The sequence below is a fragment of the Oncorhynchus mykiss genome, chromosome 4 (genome assembly GCF_057628025.1).
Source record: "Oncorhynchus mykiss isolate SJ-2025 chromosome 4, ASM5762802v1, whole genome shotgun sequence".
NCBI lineage: Eukaryota > Metazoa > Chordata > Actinopteri > Salmoniformes > Salmonidae > Oncorhynchus > Oncorhynchus mykiss.
The window spans coordinates 341,456-364,560 of NC_143025.1; the positions used below are offsets into that span (position 1 = coordinate 341,456).

Consider the following 23,105-nt stretch of genomic DNA (forward strand, 5'->3'; position numbering starts at 1 on the left):
GTGTGAGTCCAACCGTAACCCTTTCAGTGCGAGTCCAACCGTAACCCTGTCAGTGCGAGTCCAACCGTAACCCTGTCAGTTTGAGTCCAACCATAACCCTGTCAGTGCGAGTCCAACCGTAACCCTGTCAGTGACTCCAACCGTAACCCTGTCAGTGACTCCAACCGTAACCCCGTCAGTGTGAGTCCAACCGTAACCCTGTCAGTGTGACTCCAACCGTAACCCTGTCAGTGACTCCAACCGTAACCCTGTCAGTGATTCCAACCATAACCCCGCCAGTGCGAGTCCAACCGTAACCCTGTCAGTGTGAGTCCAACCGTAACCATGTCAATGTGAGTCCAACCGTAACCCTGTCAGTGACTCCAACCGTAACACTGTCTTTGACTCCAACCACAACCCCGTCAGTGCGAGTCCAACCGTAACCCTGTCAGTGTGAGTCCAACCGTAACCCTGTCAGTGTGAGTCCAACCGTAACCCTGTCAGTGTGAGTCCAACCGTAACCCTATTAGTGTGACCGTAACCCTGTCAGTGCGAGTCCAACCGTAACCCTGTCAGTGTGAGTCCAACCGTAACCATGTCAATGTGAGTCCAACCGTAACCCTGTCAGTGACTCCAACCGTAACACTGTCTTTGACTCCAACCACAACCCCGTCAGTGCGAGTCCAACCGTAACCCTGTCAGTGTGAGTCCAACCGTAACCCTGTCAGTGCGAGTCCAACCGTAACCCTGTCAGTGTGAGTCCAACCGTAACCCTGTCATTGCGAGTCCAACCGTAACCCTGTCAGTGCGAGTCCAACCGTAACCCTGTCAGTGACTAAAACCGTAACCCTGTCAGTGACTCCAACCGTAACCCCGTCAGTGTGAGTCCAACCGTAACCCTGTCAGTGTGAGTCCAACCGTAACCCTGTCAGTGTGAGTCCAACCGTAACCCTGTCAGTGACTCCAACCGTAACCCTGTCAGTGATTCCAACCATAACCCCGTCAGTGCGAGTCCAACCGTAACCCTGTCAGTGACTCCAACCGTAACCCTGTCAGTGATTCCAACCATAACCCCGTCAGTGCGAGTCCAACCGTAACCCTGTCAGTGTGAGTCCAACCGTAACCCTGTCAGTGACTCCAACCTTAACCCTGTCAGTGTGAGTCCAACCGTAACCCTGTCAGTGACTCCAACCGTAACCCTGTCAGTTCGAGTCCAACCGTAACCCTTTCAGTGCGAGTCCAACCGTAACCCTGTCAGTTTGAGTCCAACCATAACCCTGTCAGTGCGAGTCCAACCTTAACCCTGTCAGTGACTCCAACCGTAACCCTGTCAGTTCGAGTCCAACCGTAACCCTGTCAGTGCGAGTCCAACCGTAACCCTGTCAGTTTGAGTCCAACCATAACCCTGTCAGTGTGAGTCCAACCGTAACCCTGTCAGTGACTCCAACCGTAACCCTGTCAGTGACTCCAACCATAACCCCGTCAGTGCGAGTCCAACCGTAACCCTGTCAGTGTGAGTCCAACCGTAATCCTGTCAGTGTGAGTCCAACCGTAATCCTGTCAGTGTGAGTCCAACCGTAACCCTGTCAGTGTGAGTCCAACCGTAACCCTGTCAGTGTGAGTCCCACCGTAACCCTGTCAGTGTGAGTCCAACCGTAACCCTGTCAGTGTGAGTCCCACCATAACCCTGTCAGTGACTCCAACCGTAACCCTGTCAGTGCGAGTCCAACCGTAACCCTGTCAGTGACTCCATCCGTAACCCTGTCAGTGACTCCAACCGTAACCCTGTCAGTGACTCCAACCGTAACCCTGTCAGTGACTCCAACCCTAACCCTGTCAGTGTGAGTCCAAACGTAACCCTGTCAGTGACTCCAACCGTAACCCTGTCAGTGTGAGTCCAACCGTAACCCTGTCACTAACTCCAACCGTAACCCTGTCAGTGCGAGTCCAACCGTAACCCTGTCAGTGACTCCAACCATAACCCTGTCAGTGACTCCAACTGTAACCCTGTCAGTGTGAGTCCAACCTGAACCCTTTCAGTGACTCCAACCGTAACCCTGTCAGTGTGATTCCCACCGTAACCCTGTCAGTGACTCCAACCGTAACCCTGTCAGTGCGAGTCCAACCGTAACCCTGTCAGTGACTCCATCCGTAACCCTGTCAGTGACTCCAACCGTAACCCTGTCAGTGTGAGTCCAACCGTAACCCTGTCAGTGACTCCAACCGTAACCCTGTCAGTGACTCCAACCCTAACCCTGTCAGTGTGAGTCCAAACGTAACCCTGTCAGTGACTCCAACCGTAACCCTGTCAGTGTGAGTCCAACCGTAACCCTGTCACTAACTCCAACCGTAACCCTGTCAGTGCGAGTCCAACCGTAACCCTGTCAGTGACTCCAACCATAACCCTGTCAGTGCGACTCCAACCGTAACCCTGTCAGTGACTCCAACCTTAACCCTGTCAGTGACTCCAACCGTAACCCTGTCAGTGCCTCCAACCATAACTCTGTCAGTGTGAGTCCAACCGTAACCCTGTAAGTAACTCCAACCGTAACCCTGTCAGTGTGAGTCCAACCGTAACCCTGTCAGTGTGAGTCTAACCCTGACGGTGCGAGTCCAACCCTGTCAGTGTGAGTCCAACCGTAACCCTGTCAGTGTGAGTCCAACCGTAACCCTGTCTGTGTGAGTCCAACCGTAACCCTGTCAGTGCGAGTCCAACCGTAACCCTGTCAGTGCGAGTCCAACCTTAACCCTGTCAGTGTGAGTCCAACCGTAACCCTGTCAGTGTGAGTCCAACCGTAACCCTGTCAGTGTGAGTCCAACCGTAACCCTTTCAGTGCGAGTCCAACCGTAACCCTGTCAGTGCGAGTCCAACCGTAACCCTGTCAGTTTGAGTCCAACCATAACCCTGTCAGTGCGAGTCCAACCGTAACCCTGTCAGTGACTCCAACCGTAACCCTGTCAGTGACTCCAACCGTAACCCCTCAGTGTGAGTCCAACCGTAACCCTGTCAGTGTGACTCCAACCGTAACCCTGTCAGTGACTCCAACCGTAACCCTGTCAGTGATTCCAACCATAACCCCGCCAGTGCGAGTCCAACCGTAACCCTGTCAGTGTGAGTCCAACCGTAACCATGTCAATGTGAGTCCAACCGTAACCCTGTCAGTGACTCCAACCGTAACACTGTCTTTGACTCCAACCACAACCCCGTCAGTGCGAGTCCAACCGTAACCCTGTCAGTGTGAGTCCAACCGTAACCCTGTCAGTGTGAGTCCAACCGTAACCCTGTCAGTGTGAGTCCAACCGTAACCCTATTAGTGTGACCGTAACCCTGTCAGTGCGAGTCCAACCGTAACCCTGTCAGTGTGAGTCCAACCGTAACCATGTCAATGTGAGTCCAACCGTAACCCTGTCAGTGACTCCAACCGTAACACTGTCTTTGACTCCAACCACAACCCCGTCAGTGCGAGTCCAACCGTAACCCTGTCAGTGTGAGTCCAACCGTAACCCTGTCAGTGCGAGTCCAACCGTAACCCTGTCAGTGTGAGTCCAACCGTAACCCTGTCATTGCGAGTCCAACCGTAACCCTGTCAGTGCGAGTTCAACCGTAACCCTGTCAGTGACTAAAACCGTAACCCTGTCAGTGACTCCAACCGTAACCCCGTCAGTGTGAGTCCAACCGTAACCCTGTCAGTGTGAGTCCAACCGTAACCCTGTCAGTGACTCCAACCATAACCCTGTCAGTGCGACTCCAACCGTAACCCTGTCAGTGACTCCAACCTTAACCCTGTCAGTGACTCCAACCGTAACCCTGTCAGTGCCTCCAACCATAACTCTGTCAGTGTGAGTCCAACCGTAACCCTGTAAGTAACTCCAACCGTAACCCTGTCAGTGTGAGTCCAACCGTAACCCTGTCAGTGTGAGTCTAACCCTGACGGTGCGAGTCCAACCCTGTCAGTGACTCCAACCGTAACCCCGTCAGTGTGAGTCCAACCGTAACCCTGTCAGTGCGAGTCCAACCGTAACCCTGTCAGTGACTCCAACCATAACCCTGTCAGTGCGACTCCAACCGTAACCCTGTCAGTGACTCCAACCTTAACCCTGTCAGTGACTCCAACCGTAACCCTGTCAGTGCCTCCAACCATAACTCTGTCAGTGTGAGTCCAACCGTAACCCTGTAAGTAACTCCAACCGTAACCCTGTCAGTGTGAGTCCAACCGTAACCCTGTCTGTGTGAGTCCAACCGTAACCCTGTCAGTGCGAGTCCAACCGTAACCCTTTCAGTGCGAGTCCAACCGTAACCCTGTCAGTGCGAGTCCAACCGTAACCCTGTCAGTTTGAGTCCAACCATAACCCTGTCAGTGCGAGTCCAACCGTAACCCTGTCAGTGACTCCAACCGTAACCCTGTCAGTGACTCCAACCGTAACCCCGTCAGTGTGAGTCCAACCGTAACCCTGTCAGTGTGACTCCAACCGTAACCCTGTCAGTGACTCCAACCGTAACCCTGTCAGTGATTCCAACCATAACCCCGCCAGTGCGAGTCCAACCGTAACCCTGTCAGTGTGAGTCCAACCGTAACCATGTCAATGTGAGTCCAAACGTAACCCTGTCAGTGACTCCAACCGTAACACTGTCTTTGACTCCAACCACAACCCCGTCAGTGCGAGTCCAACCGTAACCCTGTCAGTGTGAGTCCAACCGTAACCCTGTCTGTGTGAGTCCAACCGTAACCCTGTCAGTGCGAGTCCAACCGTAACCCTGTCAGTGCGAGTCCAACCTTAACCCTGTCAGTGTGAGTCCAACCGTAACCCTGTCAGTGTGAGTCCAACCGTAACCCTGTCAGTGTGAGTCCAACCGTAACCCTTTCAGTGCGAGTCCAACCGTAACCCTGTCAGTGCGAGTCCAACCGTAACCCTGTCAGTTTGAGTCCAACATTAACCCTGTCAGTGCGAGTCCAACCGTAACCCTGTCAGTGACTCCAACCGTAACCCTGTCAGTGACTCCAACCGTAACCCCGTCAGTGTGAGTCCAACCGTAACCCTGTCAGTGTGACTCCAACCGTAACCCTGTCAGTGACTCCAACCGTAACCCTGTCAGTGATTCCAACCATAACCCCGCCAGTGCGAGTCCAACCGTAACCCTGTCAGTGTGAGTCCAACCGTAACCATGTCAATGTGAGTCCAACCGTAACCCTGTCAGTGACTCCAACCGTAACACTGTCTTTGACTCCAACCACAACCCCGTCAGTGCGAGTCCAACCGTAACCCTGTCAGTGTGAGTCCAACCGTAACCCTGTCAGTGTGAGTCCAACCGTAACCCTGTCAGTGTGAGTCCAACCGTAACCCTATTAGTGTGACCGTAACCCTGTCAGTGCGAGTCCAACCGTAACCCTGTCAGTGTGAGTCCAACCGTAACCATGTCAATGTGAGTCCAACCGTAACCCTGTCAGTGACTCCAACCGTAACACTGTCTTTGACTCCAACCACAACCCCGTCAGTGCGAGTCCAACCGTAACCCTGTCAGTGTGAGTCCAACCGTAACCCTGTCAGTGCGAGTCCAACCGTAACCCTGTCAGTGTGAGTCCAACCGTAACCCTGTCATTGCGAGTCCAACCGTAACCCTGTCAGTGCGAGTCCAACCGTAACCCTGTCAGTGACTAAAACCGTAACCCTGTCAGTGACTCCAACCGTAACCCCGTCAGTGTGAGTCCAACCGTAACCCTGTCAGTGTGAGTCCAACCGTAACCCTGTCAGTGTGAGTCCAACCGTAACCCTGTCAGTGACTCCAACCGTAACCCTGTCAGTGATTCCAACCATAACCCCGTCAGTGCGAGTCCAACCGTAACCCTGTCAGTGACTCCAACCGTAACCCTGTCAGTGATTCCAACCATAACCCCGTCAGTGCGAGTCCAACCGTAACCCTGTCAGTGTGAGTCCAACCGTAACCCTGTCAGTGACTCCAACCTTAACCCTGTCAGTGTGAGTCCAACCGTAACCCTGTCAGTGACTCCAACCGTAACCCTGTCAGTTCGAGTCCAACCGTAACCCTTTCAGTGCGAGTCCAACCGTAACCCTGTCAGTTTGAGTCCAACCATAACCCTGTCAGTGCGAGTCCAACCTTAACCCTGTCAGTGACTCCAACCGTAACCCTGTCAGTTCGAGTCCAACCGTAACCCTGTCAGTGCGAGTCCAACCGTAACCCTGTCAGTTTGAGTCCAACCATAACCCTGTCAGTGTGAGTCCAACCGTAACCCTGTCAGTGACTCCAACCGTAACCCTGTCAGTGACTCCAACCATAACCCCGTCAGTGCGAGTCCAACCGTAACCCTGTCAGTGTGAGTCCAACCGTAACCCTGTCAGTGTGAGTCCAACCGTAACCCTGTCAGTGACTCCAACCGTAACCCTGTCAGTGACTCCAACCGTAACCCCGTCAGTGTGAGTCCAACCGTAACCCTGTCAGTAACTCCAACCGTAACCCTGTCAGTGACTCCAACCGTAACCCTGTCAGTGACTCCAACCGTAACCCTGTCAGTGACTCCAACCGTAACCCTGTCAGTGACTCCAACCGTAACCCTGTCAGTGACTCCAACCGTAACCCTGTCAGTGTGAGTCCAACCGTAACCCTGTCAGTGTGAGTCCAACCGTAACCCTGTCAGTGTGAGTCCAACCGTAATCCTGTCAGTGTGAGTCCAACCGTAATCCTGTCAGTGTGAGTCCAACCGTAACCCTGTCAGTGTGAGTCTAACCCTGACGGTGCGAGTCCAACCCTGTCAGTGCGAGTCCAACCCTGTCAGTGTGAGTCCAACCGTAACCCTGTCAGTGACTCCAACCGTAACCCTGTCAGTGACTCCAACCGTAACCCTGTCAGTGCGAGTCCAACCGTAACCCTGTCAGTGTGAGTCCAACCATAACCCTGTCAGTGCGAGTCCAACCGTAACCCTGTCAGTGACTCCAACAGTAACCCTGTCAGTGACTCCAACCGTAACCCCGTCAGTGTGAGTCCAACCGTAACCCTGTCAGTGACTCCAACCGTAACCCTGAAATTGGAGGGCCTGTTGCCCGGACCTCTGGTAGTCTCTATGGAGGTGCCAGAGGGTTAAATTCTAAACTCTAAATTCTAAACTCTTTTCTCTCTATACATCAATGATGTCGCTCTTGCTGCTGTTGACTCTCTGATCCAACTCTACGCAGACGATACCATTCTGTATACTTCTGGCCCTTCTTTGGACACTGTTAACAAACCTCCAGACGAGCTTCAATGCCATACAATACTCTTCCATGGCCTCCAACTGCTCTTAATTGCAAGTAAAACTAAATGAATGCTCTTCAACCGATCGCTTCCTCCACCTGCCTAGCATCACTGCTCTGGACGGTTCTGACTTAGAATATGTGGACAACTACAAATACCTAGTTGTCTGGTTAGACTGTAAACTCTCCTTCCAGACTCACAGCATCTCCAGTCCAAAATTAAATCTAGAATCGGCTTCCTATTTCGCAACAAAGCCTCCTTCACTCACGCCGCCAAACATACCCTCGTAAAACTGACTATCCTTCCGATCCCTCACTTTAGCGATGTCATTTACAAAATTGCCTCCAACACTCTACTCAGACTGCATTCAATTTGCTATCACAGTTACTTCCATTTTGTCTCCAAAGCCCCATATACTACCCACCACTGCGACCTCCTGGTCATCTATAGTCTATAGTCTTTGCTAGGTAAAGGCCTGCCTTATCTCAGCTCACTGGTCACCATAACAACACCCACCCGCAGCACCTGCTCCAGCAGGTATATTTCACTGGTCATCCCCAACGCCAACTCGTACTTTGGCAGCCTTTCCTTCCAGTTCTCTGCTGCCAATGACTGGAACGAATAGCAAAAATCACTGAAGCTGGAAACTTAAATCTCCCTCACTAACTTCAAACATCAGCTGTAAGTGCAGCTTACTGATCATTGCACCTGTTCACAGCCCGCCTGTAAATAGCCCATCCAACTACCTCATCCCCATATTGTTATTTATTTTTGCTCTTTTTCACCCCAGTATCTCTACTTGCACATCATCATCTGCACATCTATCATTCAGATGTTAATGCTTCATTGGAATTATCTCGCCACTCTGGCCTATTTATTGCCTTATCTCCCTAATCTTACTAACTTTCCACACACTGTATATAGATTTTGATATTGTGTTATTGACTGTACGTTTGTTTATCCCATGTGTAACTCTTGTTTTTGTCACACGTTTTTGCTTTATTTTGGCCAGGTCACAGTTGTAAATGAGAACTTGTTCTCAACTAGCCTACCTGGTTAAAGAAAGGTGAAATAAAAAATAAAATTAATAAAAAATCCTCCACCCACCATGCACTCTTTAAATAGCCTTCTTCCTTGTCAGTGACGGGCTGTTAAATTAAAACCAAGACCTGCATATAATACTTATGAACGGCAGTTTTTTCTTGAAACTGCAAATACAATGATAGATTCATGCAATGCTTTACTATAAAGGTGATCTTTCCGTCCCTACTCTTGTACACAGTGGTCTGCGAACCCACAACCTTCTGTGCACTATCAAAATTCCTGTGTTGCCATGCTTACAGGAAGAAAAACAGTTTCTGAATATTCACCCTGATTACTGTGATGAAGCTGTATTCACCATGGTTACTGGGATTTAGCTTTAATAACCATGGTTACTGTGATCTAGCTGTATTCACAATGGTTACTGTGATTTAGCTATAATAACCATGGTTACTGTGATCTAGCTGTATTTACCATGGTTACTGTGATGTAGCTGTATTCACCATGGTTACTGTGATGTAACTGTATTCACCGTGGTTACTGTGATCTAGCTGTATTCACCGTGGTAGTTATGGTAATCTAAACATTTTCATAATGGTTACTTTGATTTAGCTGTATTAACAACAGTAGTTGCTAAACGTGTGTGTGTGTTTGTGTGTTTGTTTGTGTTCCTCTGGCAGAGGGAGCAAGAGTCATTGACCTTGGAGGATCGGTTGCCAGGATACATGATCAACGTGTCCGTCGTTCTAATGATGGTACTGTCACTATCACACTTTCCTTTTTACCCCTATCCATCACTATCATTCTATACTTCTATCATTCTATACCTCCAATTATCAATCTATCAATCTATCCTTCTATACCTCTATCCACAGCTCTAGAACTAGCTATCACTCTATACCTCTAATTATCACTATCCTTCTATACCTCTATCCATATAGCTCTATCACTCTATCCTTCAATACCTCTAATTATAACCACCAGTCTATATCTCTAATCATCACTATCCGTCTATACCTCTAATTATCACTATCCTTCTATACCTCTAATTATCACTATCCAGCTATACCTCTATCATTCAATACATCTAAGTTCATTCTATACCTCTAATTATCACCCTATCCTTCTATACATCTATCTGTATATCACCCTATCCTTGTATACCTCTATACCGCTATCATTCAAAACCTCTAAGTATAACTCTATACCTCTATTTATCACTCTATCTCTCTATACCTCTAAGTATCGCTCTGTCCTTCTATACCTATATCTAGCACTGTGCATCTATTCCTCTATCTAGAATTATATCCTTTTATACCTCTATCTAAAATGATATCCTTCTATACCTCTATCTAGCATTATAACCTTCTACCTCCATCTAGAATGATATCCTTCTATACCTCCATCTAGAATGATATCCTATACCTCTATCTAGCATTATATCTCTCTACACCTCTATTTAGCGCTCTATCCTTCTATACCTCTATCTAGCATTATATCCTTCTATACCCCTATCTACCACTCTATCCGTCTATACCTCCATCTAGAATTATATCCCTCTATACCTCCATCTAGAATTATATCCCTCTATACCTCCATCTAGAATTATATCTTTCCATACCTCCATCTAGAATTATATCCTTCTATACTTCTATCTAGAATTATATCCTTCCATACCTCCATCTAGAATTATATCCCTCTATCTAGCATTATATCCTTCTATACTCCTATCTACCACTCTATCTGTCTACACCTCCATCTAGCACTATATCCTTCTATACCTACATCTAGAATTATATCCTTCTATACCTCTATCTAGAATTATATCCTTCTATACCTCCACCTAGCATTATATCCTTCTATACCTCTATCTAGCACTATATCCTTCTATACCTGTATCTTGCATTATATACCTCTACCTAGCACTCTATCCCTCTATACCTCTATCTAGCACTCTGTCCTTCTATAACTCTATCTAGCAATCTGTCCTTCTATACCTCCATCTAGCACTATATCCTTCTATAACCTCATCTAGCACTATCCTTCTATAACCCCACCTAGCACTGTCCTTCAATACCCCCATCTAGCACTGTCCTTCTATACCTCTGTCTAGCACTGTCCTTCTATACCTCTATCTAGCACACTATCCTTCTATACCTCCATCTAGCACGCTATCCTTCTATACAGTACCTTGCGAAAGTATTCGCCCCCCTTGAACTTTGCGACCTTTTGCCACATTTCAGGCTTCAAACATAAAGATATAAAACTGTATTTTTTGTGAAGAATCAACAACAAGTGGGACACAATCATGAAGTGGAACGACATTTATTGGATATTTCAAACTTTTTTAACAAATCAAAAACTGAAAAATTGGGCGTGCAAAATTATTCAGCCTCTTTACTTTCAGTGCAGCAAACTCTCTCCAGAAGTTCAGTGAGGATCTCTGAATGATCCAATGTTGACCTAAATGACTAATGATGATAAATACAATCCACCTGTGTGTAATCAAGTCTCCGTATAAATGCACCTGCACTGTGATAGTCTCAGAGGTACGTTAAAAGCGCAGAGAGCATCATGAAGAACAAGGAACACACCAGGCAGGTCCGAGATACTGTTGTGAAGAAGTTTAAAGCCGGATTTGGATACAAAAAGATTTCCCAAGCTTTAAACATCCCAAGGAGCACTGTGCAAGCGATAATATTGAAATGGAAGGAGTATCAGACCACTGCAAATCTACCAAGACCTGGCTGTCCCTCTAAACTTTCAGCTCATACAAGGAGAAGACTGATCAGAGATGCAGCCAAGAGGCCCATGATCACTCTGGATGAACTGCAGAGATCTACAGCTGAGGTGGGAGACTCTGTCCATAGGACAACAATCAGTCGTATATTGCACAAATCTGGCCTTTATGGAAGAGTGGCAAGAAGAAAGCTATTTCTTAAAGATATCCATAAAAAGTGTTGTTTAAAGTTTGCCACAAGCCACCTGGGAGACACACCAAACATGTGGAAGAAGGTGCTCTGGTCAGATGAAACCAAAATTGAACTTTTTGGCAACAATGCAAAACGTTATGTTAGGCATAAAAGCAACACAGCTCATCACACTGAACACACCATCCCCACTGTCAAACATGGTGGTGGCAGCATCATGGTTTGGGCCTGCTTTTCTTCAGCAGGGACAGGGAAGATGGTTAAAATTGATGGGAAGATGGATGGAGCCAAATACAGGACCATTCTGGAAGAAGACCTGATGGAGTCTGCAAAAGACCTGAGACTGGGACGGAGATTTGTCTTCCAACAAGACAATGATCCAAAACATAAAGCAAAATCTACAATGGAATGGTTCAAAAATAAACATATCCAGGTGTTAGAATGGCCAAGTCAAAGTCCAGACCTGAATCCAATCGAGAATCTGTGGAAAGAACTGAAAACTGCTGTTCACAAATGCTCTCCATCCAACCTCACTGAGCTCGAGCTGTTTTGCAAGGAGGAATGGGAAAAAATGTCAGTCTCTCGATGTGCAAAACTGATAGAGACATACCCCAAGCGACTTACAGCTGTAATCGCAGCAAAAGGTGGCGCTACAAAGTATTAACTTAAGGGGGCTGAATAATTTTGCACGCCCAATTTTTCAGTTTTTGATTTGTTAAAAAAGTTTGAAATATCCAATGAATGTCGTTCCACTTCATGATTGTGTCCCACTTGTTGATTCTTCACAAAAAAATACAGTTTTATATCTTTATGTTTGAAGCCTGAAATGTGGCAAAAGGTCGCAAAGTTCAAGGGGGCCGAATACTTTCGCAAGGCACTGTACCTCCATCTAGCATTCTATCCTTTTATACCTCTATCTAGCACTGTCCATCTATACCTCTGTGGCACTCTACCCTTCCATACCTCCATCTAGCATTATATCCCTCTATACCTCCATCTAGCACTATATCCTTCTATACCCCCATCTAGCACGCTATCCTTCTATACCCCCAACTAGCACACTATCCTTCTATACCCCCATCTAGCACACTATCCTTCTATACCTCCATCTAGCACACTATCCTTCTATACCTCCATCTAGCACTCTACCCTTCTATACCTCCATCTAGCACTCTACCCTTCTATACCTCCATCTAACACTCTGTCCATCTATACCTCTAAGCATGAATATATACCTCCATTTATAATCACTCTTTTTATACATTTATCAATCTATCCTTTTACACCTCATCACTCTATACATGTATATATCACTCTATACCTCTAAATATTACGCTTTCCTTTCATACCTCTATCTAGTGCTCTATCCTTCTATACCTCAATCAATACCTATATCTATCAATCTATCCTTTTATACCTCTATCCTTCTCTATCCTTTTGTACTTCTATCTATTACTATCTTTGATACGTCAATCACTCTATCCTTCTATACCTCAAATTATCCTGCTATACCTCAATCTATCACTCCATCGCTATTTACCTTTATTCCTCTAATTACCATTCTATCCTTCTATACTGATAATTATCACTCTATATATCACCATCCTTCTATACTTCTATCACAAGTAGTTACAAACAGCACAGGTTTTAAACTCTGGCCCTATATGGTTTATAATGTCTTTATACATTTTAAAATGTTCTTGTGTGTTTTTCTTTTTGTCTCATGACTCCTGGGTGCTTTGTTGACTACGAATTTTCTTTACCAATCCGTGGGACAGACTGTTTGTTCCCACACTCGGGACTCTGATTCTCTATTGGTTACACAGACTCTTGGCCTCCCATCCTATTCTAACCACCTCTCGCTGGCTTTGTATTCATGTTACCTGATGAAATTTCTGTACAATATGACCTTGTTGCCATCTAATGCACATTCAGATGTCATAAATCAGCACTGCGGAGATCTCCCTGTACTATGCCGTGCCTTGATTGTATTCCTGTTGATGATATCTGGAAATGTGCATGTTCACCCTGGCCCATCTACTGTTGCTAGATCCAATTCTGACTGGTGCTCTGATATCACTGATTTCTGCTCTTGTAAAAGCCTGGGTTTCCTGCACGTTAACACTAGAAGCTTATTACCTAAAATGGATCAATTGAAAGTGTGGGTTCACAGCTCCAATCCAGATGTGTTGGTCGTTACTGAGACGTGGTTAAGGAAGAGTGTTTTGAATACTGATGTTAACCTTTCTGGTTATAACCTTTTTCGGCAAGACAGATCTTCCAAAGGTGTGGGAGTGGCAATCTTTATCAAGGATCACCGTCAGTGATCGGTTGTCTCCACCAAGTCTGTCCCCAAACAATTTGATTTGCTGGTTTTAAGCATTAAACTTTCAAAGCCAACATTTCCTCATCTCCCACCCCTTGTAATGCAACTATCCCCGATGCATCTCTCTCTTTTTCCCCTGCCCCGCTACAAAGTTTCTCCCTGCAGGCAGTCACTGAGTCTGATGTGGCTAGAGGAGCCCCTGAAACTTGCTGCCCCTATCATCACCAAGCCTATCTCTGACCTGTTTAACCTGTCTCTCCTTTCTGAGGAGGTTCCCATTGCTTGGAAGGCAGCCACGGTTTGTCCTTTATTTAAAGGGGGAGATCAAGCTGATCCTAACTGTTATAGGCTTATTTCTATTTTCCCCTGTTTATCAAACGTGTTGGAAAAACGTGTCAATAATCAACTGACTGGCTTTCTTGATGTCTATAGTATTCTCTATGGTATGCAATCTGGTTTACACTCAGGTTATGGATGTGTCACTGCAACCTTAAAGGTCCTCAATGATGTCATCATTGCCCTTGATTCTAATCAATGTTGTTCTGCTATTTTTATTGACTTGGCCAAAGCTTTTGATACGGTAGACCATTCCGTTCTTGTGGGCTGGCTAAGGAGTATTGGTGTCTCTGAGGTGTCTTTGGCCTGGTTTGCTAACTACCTCTGAGGTACCTCTCAGAAAATCTGCTGCCTCAGCCACTGCCTGTCACCAAGGGAGTACCCCAAGGCTCCATCCTAGGCCCCACGCTCTTCTCAATTTACATCAACAACATAGCTCAGGCAGTAGGAAGCTCTCTCATCCATTTATATGCAGATGATACAGTCGTATACTCAGTTGGCCCCTCCCCGGATTCTGTGTTAAATGCTCTACAACAAAGCTTTCTTAGTGTCCAACAAGGTTTCTCGACCCTTAACCTTGTTCTGACACCTCCAAAACAAAGGTCATGTGGTTTGATAAGAAGAATGCCCCTCTCCCCACAGGTGTGATTACTACCTCTGAGGGTTTAGAGTTTGACGTAGTCACCTCATGCAAGTACTTGGGAGTATGGCTAGACGGTGCACTGTCCTTCTCTCAGCACATATCAAAGCTGCAGGCTTAAGTTAAATCTAGACTTGGTTTCCTCAATCGTAATCGCTCCTCTTTCACAACAGCTGCCAAACTAACCCTGATTCAAATGACCATTCTTCCCATGCTAGATTACGGAGACATAATTTATAGATCGGCAGGTAAGTGTGTTCTCGAGCGGCTAGATGTACTTTACCATTTGGCCATCAGATTTGCCACCAATGCTCCTTATAGGACACATCACTGCACTCTATACTCCTCTGTAAACTGGTCATCTCTGTGTACCCGTTGCAAGACCCACTGGTTGATGCTTATTTATTAAACCCTCTTAAGCCTCACTCAAATCAAAATCAAATCAAATCAAATGTATTTATATAGCCCTTCGTACATCAGCTGACATCTCAAAGTGCTGTACAGAAACCCAGCCTAAAACCCCAAACAGCAAGCAATGCAGGTGTTGAAGCACGTTGGCTAGGAAAAACTCCCTAGAAAGGCCAAAACCTAGGAAGAAACCTAGAGAGGAACCAGGCTATGAGGGGTGGCCAGCCCTCTTCTGGCTCTGCCAGGTGGAGATTATAACAGAACATGACCAAGATGTTAAAATGTTCAAAAATGACCAGCATGGTCAAATAATAGGTCTGGGACAGGTAGCCCGTCCGGTGAACTGGTCAGGATTCCATAGCCGCAGGCAGAACAGTTTAAACTGGAGCAGCAGCACGGCCAGGTGGACTGGGGACAGCAAGGAGTCATCATGCCAGGTAGTCCTGAGGCATGGTCCTACGGCTCAGGTCATCCGAGAGAGAGAAAGAAAGAGAGAAAGAGAGAATTAGAGAGAGCATACTTAAATTCACACAGGACACCGGATAAGACAGGAGAAGTACTCCAGACTCCCCCCAGTACTCCTCACTCCCCCCTATCTGAGATATCTACTGCAGCCCTCATCCTCCACATACAACACCCGTTCTGCCAGTCACATTCTGTTTAAGGTCCTCAAAGCAGACACATCCTGGGGCGGCAGCGTAGCCTAGTGGTTAGAGTGTTGGACTAGTAACCGAAAGGTTGCAAGTTCAAATCCCCGAGCTGACAAGGTACAAATCTGTCGTTCTGCCCCTGAACAGGCAGTTAACCCACTGTTCCTAGGCCGTCATTGAAAATAAGAATTTGTTCTTAACTGACTTGCCTAGTAAAATAAAGGTAAAAAAAAAATATAAAAAAATAAAAAATAAAAAAAATCCCTGGGTCATTCCTCTTTTCAGTTCTCTGCAGCTAGCGACTGGAACAAGCTGCAACAAACACTCAAACTGGACAGTTTCATCTCAATCTCTTCATTGAAACACTCAAAGACTCAATCATGGATCTTTGTGGTACTTTCTGGTTTACATTTCCCATGAATACCACTGGACAATCACAGAGTACCACAGGACATTTGCTAATACAAGTTACCTATCTACAATACCGACTAGTAATAATAGTTAGATAGCTAACAATGCTAATACAAGTTAATAATGATGAGATGGCGCCAAAGAGGTTGACGTTTTACATGCCCGTAACGAATTGTGCTATTTTGTTTGTTTTTTTGCGTTGTTTGTAAATTATTTTAAAAATGTATTTTGTACATAATGTTGCTGCTACCATCTCTTATGACCGAAAATATCTTCTGGACATCAGAACTGGGGTTACTCACCACGAACTGGAAGAAAACCTTTCCTTTAAAGAGAGAACAGAGAAGCTATTGCTGGTAAGACAAGGGGTGGGGGTGTGTTTTTGTCAATAACAGCTGGTGCGCGACGTCTAATATTAAAGAAGTCTCAAGGTATTGCTTGCCTGAGGTAGAGTAACTTATGATAAGCTGTAGACCACACTGTCTACCAAGAGTTCTCATCTATTTTATTCCTAGCCGTCTATTTACCACCATAGACCGATGCTGGCACTAAGACTGCACTCAAGCAACTCTATAAGGCCATAAGCAAACAAGAAAATGCTCACCCAGAAGTGGCTCTCCTAGTGGCCGGGGACTTTAATGCAGTCAAACTTAAATCAGTTTTACCAGTTTTTTGCCAGCATGTCACATGTGCAACCAGAGGAATAAAACTCTTGACCACCTTTACTCCACACACAGAGATGAGCACAAAGCTCTCCCCCGCCCTCCCTTGGCAAATCTGACTATAATGATATCCTCCTGATTCCTGCTTACAAGCAAAAACTAAAGCAGGAAGTACCAGTGACTCACTCAATAAGTGGTCAGATGATGTGGATGCTACACTACAGAATTGTTTTGCTAGCGCAGACTGGAATATGTTCCGGGATTCATCCAATGGCATTGAAGAGTATACAACCTCAATCACAAGCTTCATCAATAAGTGCATCGACGACGTCCCCCCCACAATGACCGTAAATACATATCCCAACCAGAAGCCATGGATTACAGGCAACATCGGTATCGAGCTAAAGGCTAGAGCTGCTGCTTTCAAAGAGAGGGACACTAATCTAGACGCCTATAAGAAATCCCACTATGCCCTCCGACGAACCATCAAAGCGTCAATACAGGATTAAGATTGAATACTACTACACCGGCTCTGACGCTCGTCGTAAGTGGTAGGGCTTGAAAACTATTACTGGCTAAAAAGGGAAACCCAGACGCGAGCCTACCAGACGAGCTAAATGCCTTTTATGCTCGCTTCAAGGCAAGCAACACTGAAGCATGCAGGAGAGCACCAGGAGAGTGCGATAACACTCTCGGTAGCCGATGTGAGCAAGACCTTTAAACAGGTCATTCACAAAGCCGCGGGGCCAGATGGATTACCAGGAGGTGTACTCAAAACATGCGTGGACCAACTGGCAGGTGTCTTCACTGACATTTTCAACCTTTGCCTGACTGAGTCTGTAATACCTACATGTTTCAAGCACCCACCATAGTCCCTGTGCCCAATGAAGCGAAGGTAACCTGCCTAAATGATTACCGCCCCATAGCCCTCACGTCAGTAGCCATAAAGTGCTTTGAAAGGCTGGTCATGGCTCACATCAACAGCATCCTCCCGGATACTTTAGAACATCTCCAATTTGCATACCGCGACATAAGGAACACCTATGTGAGAATTCTGTTCATTGACTACAGCTCAAAGTTCAACACCATAGTGCCCATGAAGCTCATCACTAAGCTAAGGACCCTGGGACTAAACACCTCTCTCTGCAAATGGATCCTGGACTTCCTGAGGGGGCCACCCCCATGTGGTAAGGGTAGGCAACAACACATCTGCCACACTGATCCTCAACACTGGGGCCCCTCAGGGGTTTGTACTTAGTCCCCTCCTGTACTCCCTGTTCACCCACAACTGCGTGGCCAAACACGACTCCAACACCATTAAGTTTGTTGACGACACAACAGTGGTAGGCCTGATCACCGACAATGATGAGACAGCCTGTAGGAAGGAGGTCAGAGAACTGGTAGTGTGGTGCAGGACAACAACCTCTCCCTCAATGTGAGCAAGACAAAGGAGCTGATCATGGATGACAGGAAAAGGTGGACCGAACAGGCCCCCATTAACATCAATGGGGCTGTAGTGGAGTGAGGTACAAGTTCCTTGGTGTCCACATCATCAACAAACTATCATGGTCCAAACAAACCAAGACAGTCATGAAGATAGCATGACAAAACCTTTTGCCCCTCGGGAGACTGAAAAGATTTGGCATGGGTCCCCAGATCCTCAGAAGTAGCTGCACCATCGAGAGCATCCTGACCGGTTGCATCACCACCTGGTATGGCAACTGCTCGGCATCTGACCACAAGGCGCTACAGAGGGTAGTGCGTACGGCCCAGTAAATCACCGGGGCCAAGCTTCCTGCAATCCAGGACAGGAACTATATAATAGGTGGTGTGAGAGGAAAGCCCATAAAATTCTCCAGTCACCCAAGTCATAGACTGTTTTCTCTGCTACCACACGACAAGTGGTACCGGAGCTCTAAGTCTAAGACCAAAAGGCTCCTTTACAGCTTCTACCCCCAAGCCATAAGACTGCTGAACAATTAATCAGATGGCCACCGGACTATTACATTTACCCCACACCAATTTGTTTTAACCAAAACCCTGGCTCACTGAATTGTGTAACACATCCTCACATTAGCACTAATCCTGACCTTAACACTAACCCACACCTTAACACTAACCCTCACCCTGACAATAACCCTGACCTTAACACTAACCCACACCTTAACACTAACCCTCACCCTGACACTAACCCTGACCTTAACACTAACCCACACCTTAACACTAACCCACACCTTAACACTAACCCTCACCCTGACACTAACCCTCACCCTGACACTAACCCTCACCCTGACACTAACCCTGACCTTAACACTAACCCACACCTTAACACTAACCCACACCTTAACACTAACCCTCACCTTAACACTAACCCTCACCCTAACACTAACCTGTATATTGCCTCGTTATTGTTATGTTATTGTGTTAATTTATATTCTTTTTTACTTTAGTTTATTTGGTAAATATTTTCTTAACTCTTGAACTACACTGATGGTTAAGAGCTTGTAAGTAAGCATTTCACAGTAAGGTGTCATCTACAAGTCTCTGCTAGGTAAAGCCCAGCCTTACCTCAGCTCACTGGTCACCATAGCAGCACCCACCCGTAGCACGAGCTCCAGCAGGTATATCTCACTAGTCACCCCCAAAGCCAATTCTTCCTTTGGCCGCCTCTCCTTCCAGTTCTCTGCTGCCAATGACTGGAACGAACTGCAAAAATCTCTGAAGCTGGAGACTCTTACCTCCCTTACTAGCTTTGAGCACCAGCTGTCAGAGCAGCTCACAGATCTCTGCACCTGTACATAGCCCACCTGTAAACAGCCCATCCAACTACCTCATCCCCATACTGTATTTATTTTTCTTGCTCCTTTGCACCCCAGTATCTCAACTTGCACATTCATCTTCTGCACATCCTACTATTCCAGTGTTTAATTTCTATATTGTAATTATTTCGCCACTATGGCCTATTTATTGTCTTACCCCCCTTATCCTACCTCATTTGCACACGCTCTTTATAGATTTTTCTACTCTATTATTGATTGTATGTTTGTTTATTCCATGTGTAACTCTGTGTTGTTGTATGTGTCGAACTGCTTCGCTTTATCTTGGCCAGGTCGCAGTTGCAAATGAGAACTTGTTCTCAACTAGCCTACCTGGTTAAATAAAGGGAACTTGTTCTCAACTAGCCTACCTGGTTAAATAAAGGGAACTTGTTCTCAACTAGCCTACCTGGTTAAATAAAGGGAACTTGTTCTCAACTAGCCTACCTGGTTAAATAAAGAGAACTTGTTCTCAACTAGCCTACCTGGTTAAATAAAGGTGTTCTCAACTAGCCTACCTGGTTAAATAAAGGTGTTCTCAACTAGCCTACCTGGTTAAATAAAGGGAACTTGTTCTCAACTAGCCTACCTGGTTAAATAAAGGGAACTTGTTCTCAACTAGCCTACCTGGTTAAATAAAGGGAACTTGTTCTCAACTAGCCTACCTGGTTAAATAAAGGGAACTTGTTCTCAACTAGCCTACCTGGTTAAATAAAGGGAACTTGTTCTCAACTAGCCTACCTGGTTAAATAAAGAGAACTTGTTCTCAACTAGCCTACCTGGTTAAATAAAGGGAACTTGTTCTCAACTAGCCTACCTGGTTAAATAAAGGGAACTTGTTCTCAACTAGCCTACCTGGTTAAATAAAGGGAACTTGTTCTCAACTAGCCTACCTGGTTAAATAAAGGTGAAGTAAAATAAAAAAGGTCTACACTTGTTGTATTCGGCGCATTTGACAAATAAAGTTTAATTTGATTAGATAGCGAACAATGCTTATACAGGCTAATTACAATAGTTAGCTATATATCACTCTATCCTGTATTTTGGTTGATAATTTACTGTATGTGTGTTTGTGTTAGATGGGGGTAACGTTTTCCGCAGTGTTTGGAGTGATCCTGTATCGTATCACCATGCTGTCTATCTGGTCCATGAACCCAGACCCTGAGGCCAAGGCCTCTGTTAGGATGACCGTCACCACCACTGCCATCATCATCAACCTGCTTGTTGTATTGATACTGGATGAGATCTACGGTGCTATCGCTGTCTGGCTCACTAAACTGGGTAACACTAACACTAACCTGACCCTCACCCTAACACTGACCCTAACACTGTCTGGCTGTGTGGCTGACTAAACTGGGTAACACTAACATGACCCTAACACTGACCCTCACCCTAACACTGACCCTCACCCTATCGCTGTCTGGCTGTCTGGCTGACCAAACTGGGTAACACTAACCTGACCCTAACACTGACCCTCACCCTAACACTAACACTGACCTTATCGCTGTCTGGCTCACTAAACTGGGTAACACTAACCTGACCCTAACACTGACCCTCACCCTAACACTAACCCTGACACTGACCCTATCGCTGTCTGGCTGACTGAACTGGGTAACACTGACCCTAACCCTAATACTAACACTGACCCTCACCCTATCACTGCCTGGCTCACTGAGCGGGGCGGCAGTGGTTAGAGCGTTGGACTAGTAACCGGAAGGTTGCAAGTTCAAATCCCTGAGCTGACAAGGTACACATCTGTCGTTCTGCCCCTGACCAGGCAGTTAACCCACTGTTTCTAGGCCGTCATTGAAAATAAGAATTTGTTCTTAACTGACTTGCCTAGTTAAATAAAGGTAAAATAAAAATAAATAAATAAACTGAACTGGATAACACTGACCCTAACACTGACCCTCACCCTAACACTAACCGTATTGCTGTCTGGCTCACTGAACTGGTTAACACTAACCCTGACCCTAACACTAACCCTATCGCTGTCTGGCTGACTAAACTGGGTAACCCTAACACTAACCTGGGTAACACTAACCTGACCCTAACACTGACCCTATCGCTGTCTGGCTCACTAAACTGGGTAACACTGACCCTATCGCTGTCTGGGTAACACTGACACTAACCCTATCGCTGTCTGGCTCACTAAACTGGGTAACACTGACCCTATCGCTGTCTGGGTAACACTAACACTGACCCTGACCCTAACACTAACCCTATCGCTGTCTGGCTCACTAAACTGGGTAACACTAACCCTCACCTTAACCTTAACCCTAACACTAACCCTCAACCTGTCACTGTCTGGCTCACTGAACTGTTTAGCACACTTCTGATAACGTCTAATAATGTGATTGGCTGCTTGTCTTGTCTGTCAGAGGTTCCTAAGACAGAAGCGGAGTTTGAGGAGCGTCTGATTCTGAAATCGTTTCTGTTGAAGTCCATGAACACCTTTGCTCCCGTCTTCTATGTGGCTTTCTTCAAGGGCAGGTGAGGGTGTGTGTGTGTGTGTGTTTTATTTATTTATTTTTATTGAACCTTTATATTGACAGGGAGTGATGTTGAGACCAAGGTCTCCTTTCCAAATGAGCCCTGTATAGCACCACAATACCAAATAATAAAACATTATACACATCAGTTCACTAGGAAAAGCCAAACAGAGATACACATACACAATCATAGAAAATTAACCCATGTTTCAGCATAAAGGTCCTCAATCATTCATCTGAATTGCTCTACAGGCACCAAATCATTTTTTTTTTTTTTTTTTACTTTTGGAGATTATTCCACAAGTTAAATGCAATAAAACTAAAATCTGATTTACCTAACTCTGTAGAGACCCAATTCATTTCCAGAGTTAGCCATCCCTGACACCGGGTGTGGTAACTCCTACGTGTAAAGGTTATTCATGATGTTAGGTACAGAGGGAGTTTTTGCAAAAGAGCTTTATGAATGAAAAAAGAGCAATGTAATTACTTTTATACAACGGGTGGGTCTAATCCTGGATGCTGATTGGTTAAAATTGTGTTCCAGACGGTGTCTACAGGTCGTTATCAATAAAACATCACAAGGTGCAGAGCAATCCATTTTCATTCCCGGGGCAAGGAGACCCCCAGCTCCACTAAATCATTGACAACTTCGTGCCATTTTCAAGGGATTGTTAAATAAATGTTAACTATCTGGTTGTAATATCATCACTACAACACATGTAATATCATCAGCGCGACACGCCCCCCAATGTCAGTGAGTGTGTTGATGAAACGTGTTTTGCTAGCCTGAATTACAATACTCCGCCATTCATTTATCACAACGTAAATTTCACAAAATGTTTAATTCTGTGTTTGGTTTACCCGGGACAATGTGGTCTGCCAGGACTTCCAATGTAGCTGCTATTTGCTTGCGGAGGCCTACAGGTGCAAAGTGGCTACTTTTAGCAAACAAGTAGTGAACGTACACAAGCTACTAGGGAATCCACACCCGCCTACTTCTTCTTTGTTTTCTACCCCAGTAGTCAGATACCGCTCTGGCCTAGTGGAAGTGTCTCCGCTGTGTCGGCTCTCTACAGCCGACTGGCCGTTACTCTGCAGGGATCCCTCCCAGAAGGGGTCTTCCCCTTTCCTGGATAATGGAGTTAGTAGGATGTTCCTATTCTGAATC

At 46.0% G+C, this 23,105-nt stretch overlaps 1 protein-coding gene across 2 annotated transcripts in view; it reads left to right on the forward strand.

The window, feature by feature from the left end:
• The window catches only part of LOC110522685 (anoctamin-1-like), a 335,378-nt gene that overhangs the window by 268,872 nt on the left and 43,401 nt on the right, over nucleotides 1-23,105 (forward strand). For both annotated transcript variants that reach the window (XM_090230797.1, XM_090230796.1), the window contains 3 exons: nucleotides 8,947-9,021; nucleotides 20,525-20,726; nucleotides 21,827-21,938. In XM_090230797.1, the coding sequence (XP_090086923.1) occupies nucleotides 8,947-9,021; nucleotides 20,525-20,726; nucleotides 21,827-21,938 (389 nt within the window). The remainder of the gene's footprint in view (nucleotides 1-8,946; nucleotides 9,022-20,524; nucleotides 20,727-21,826; nucleotides 21,939-23,105) is intronic.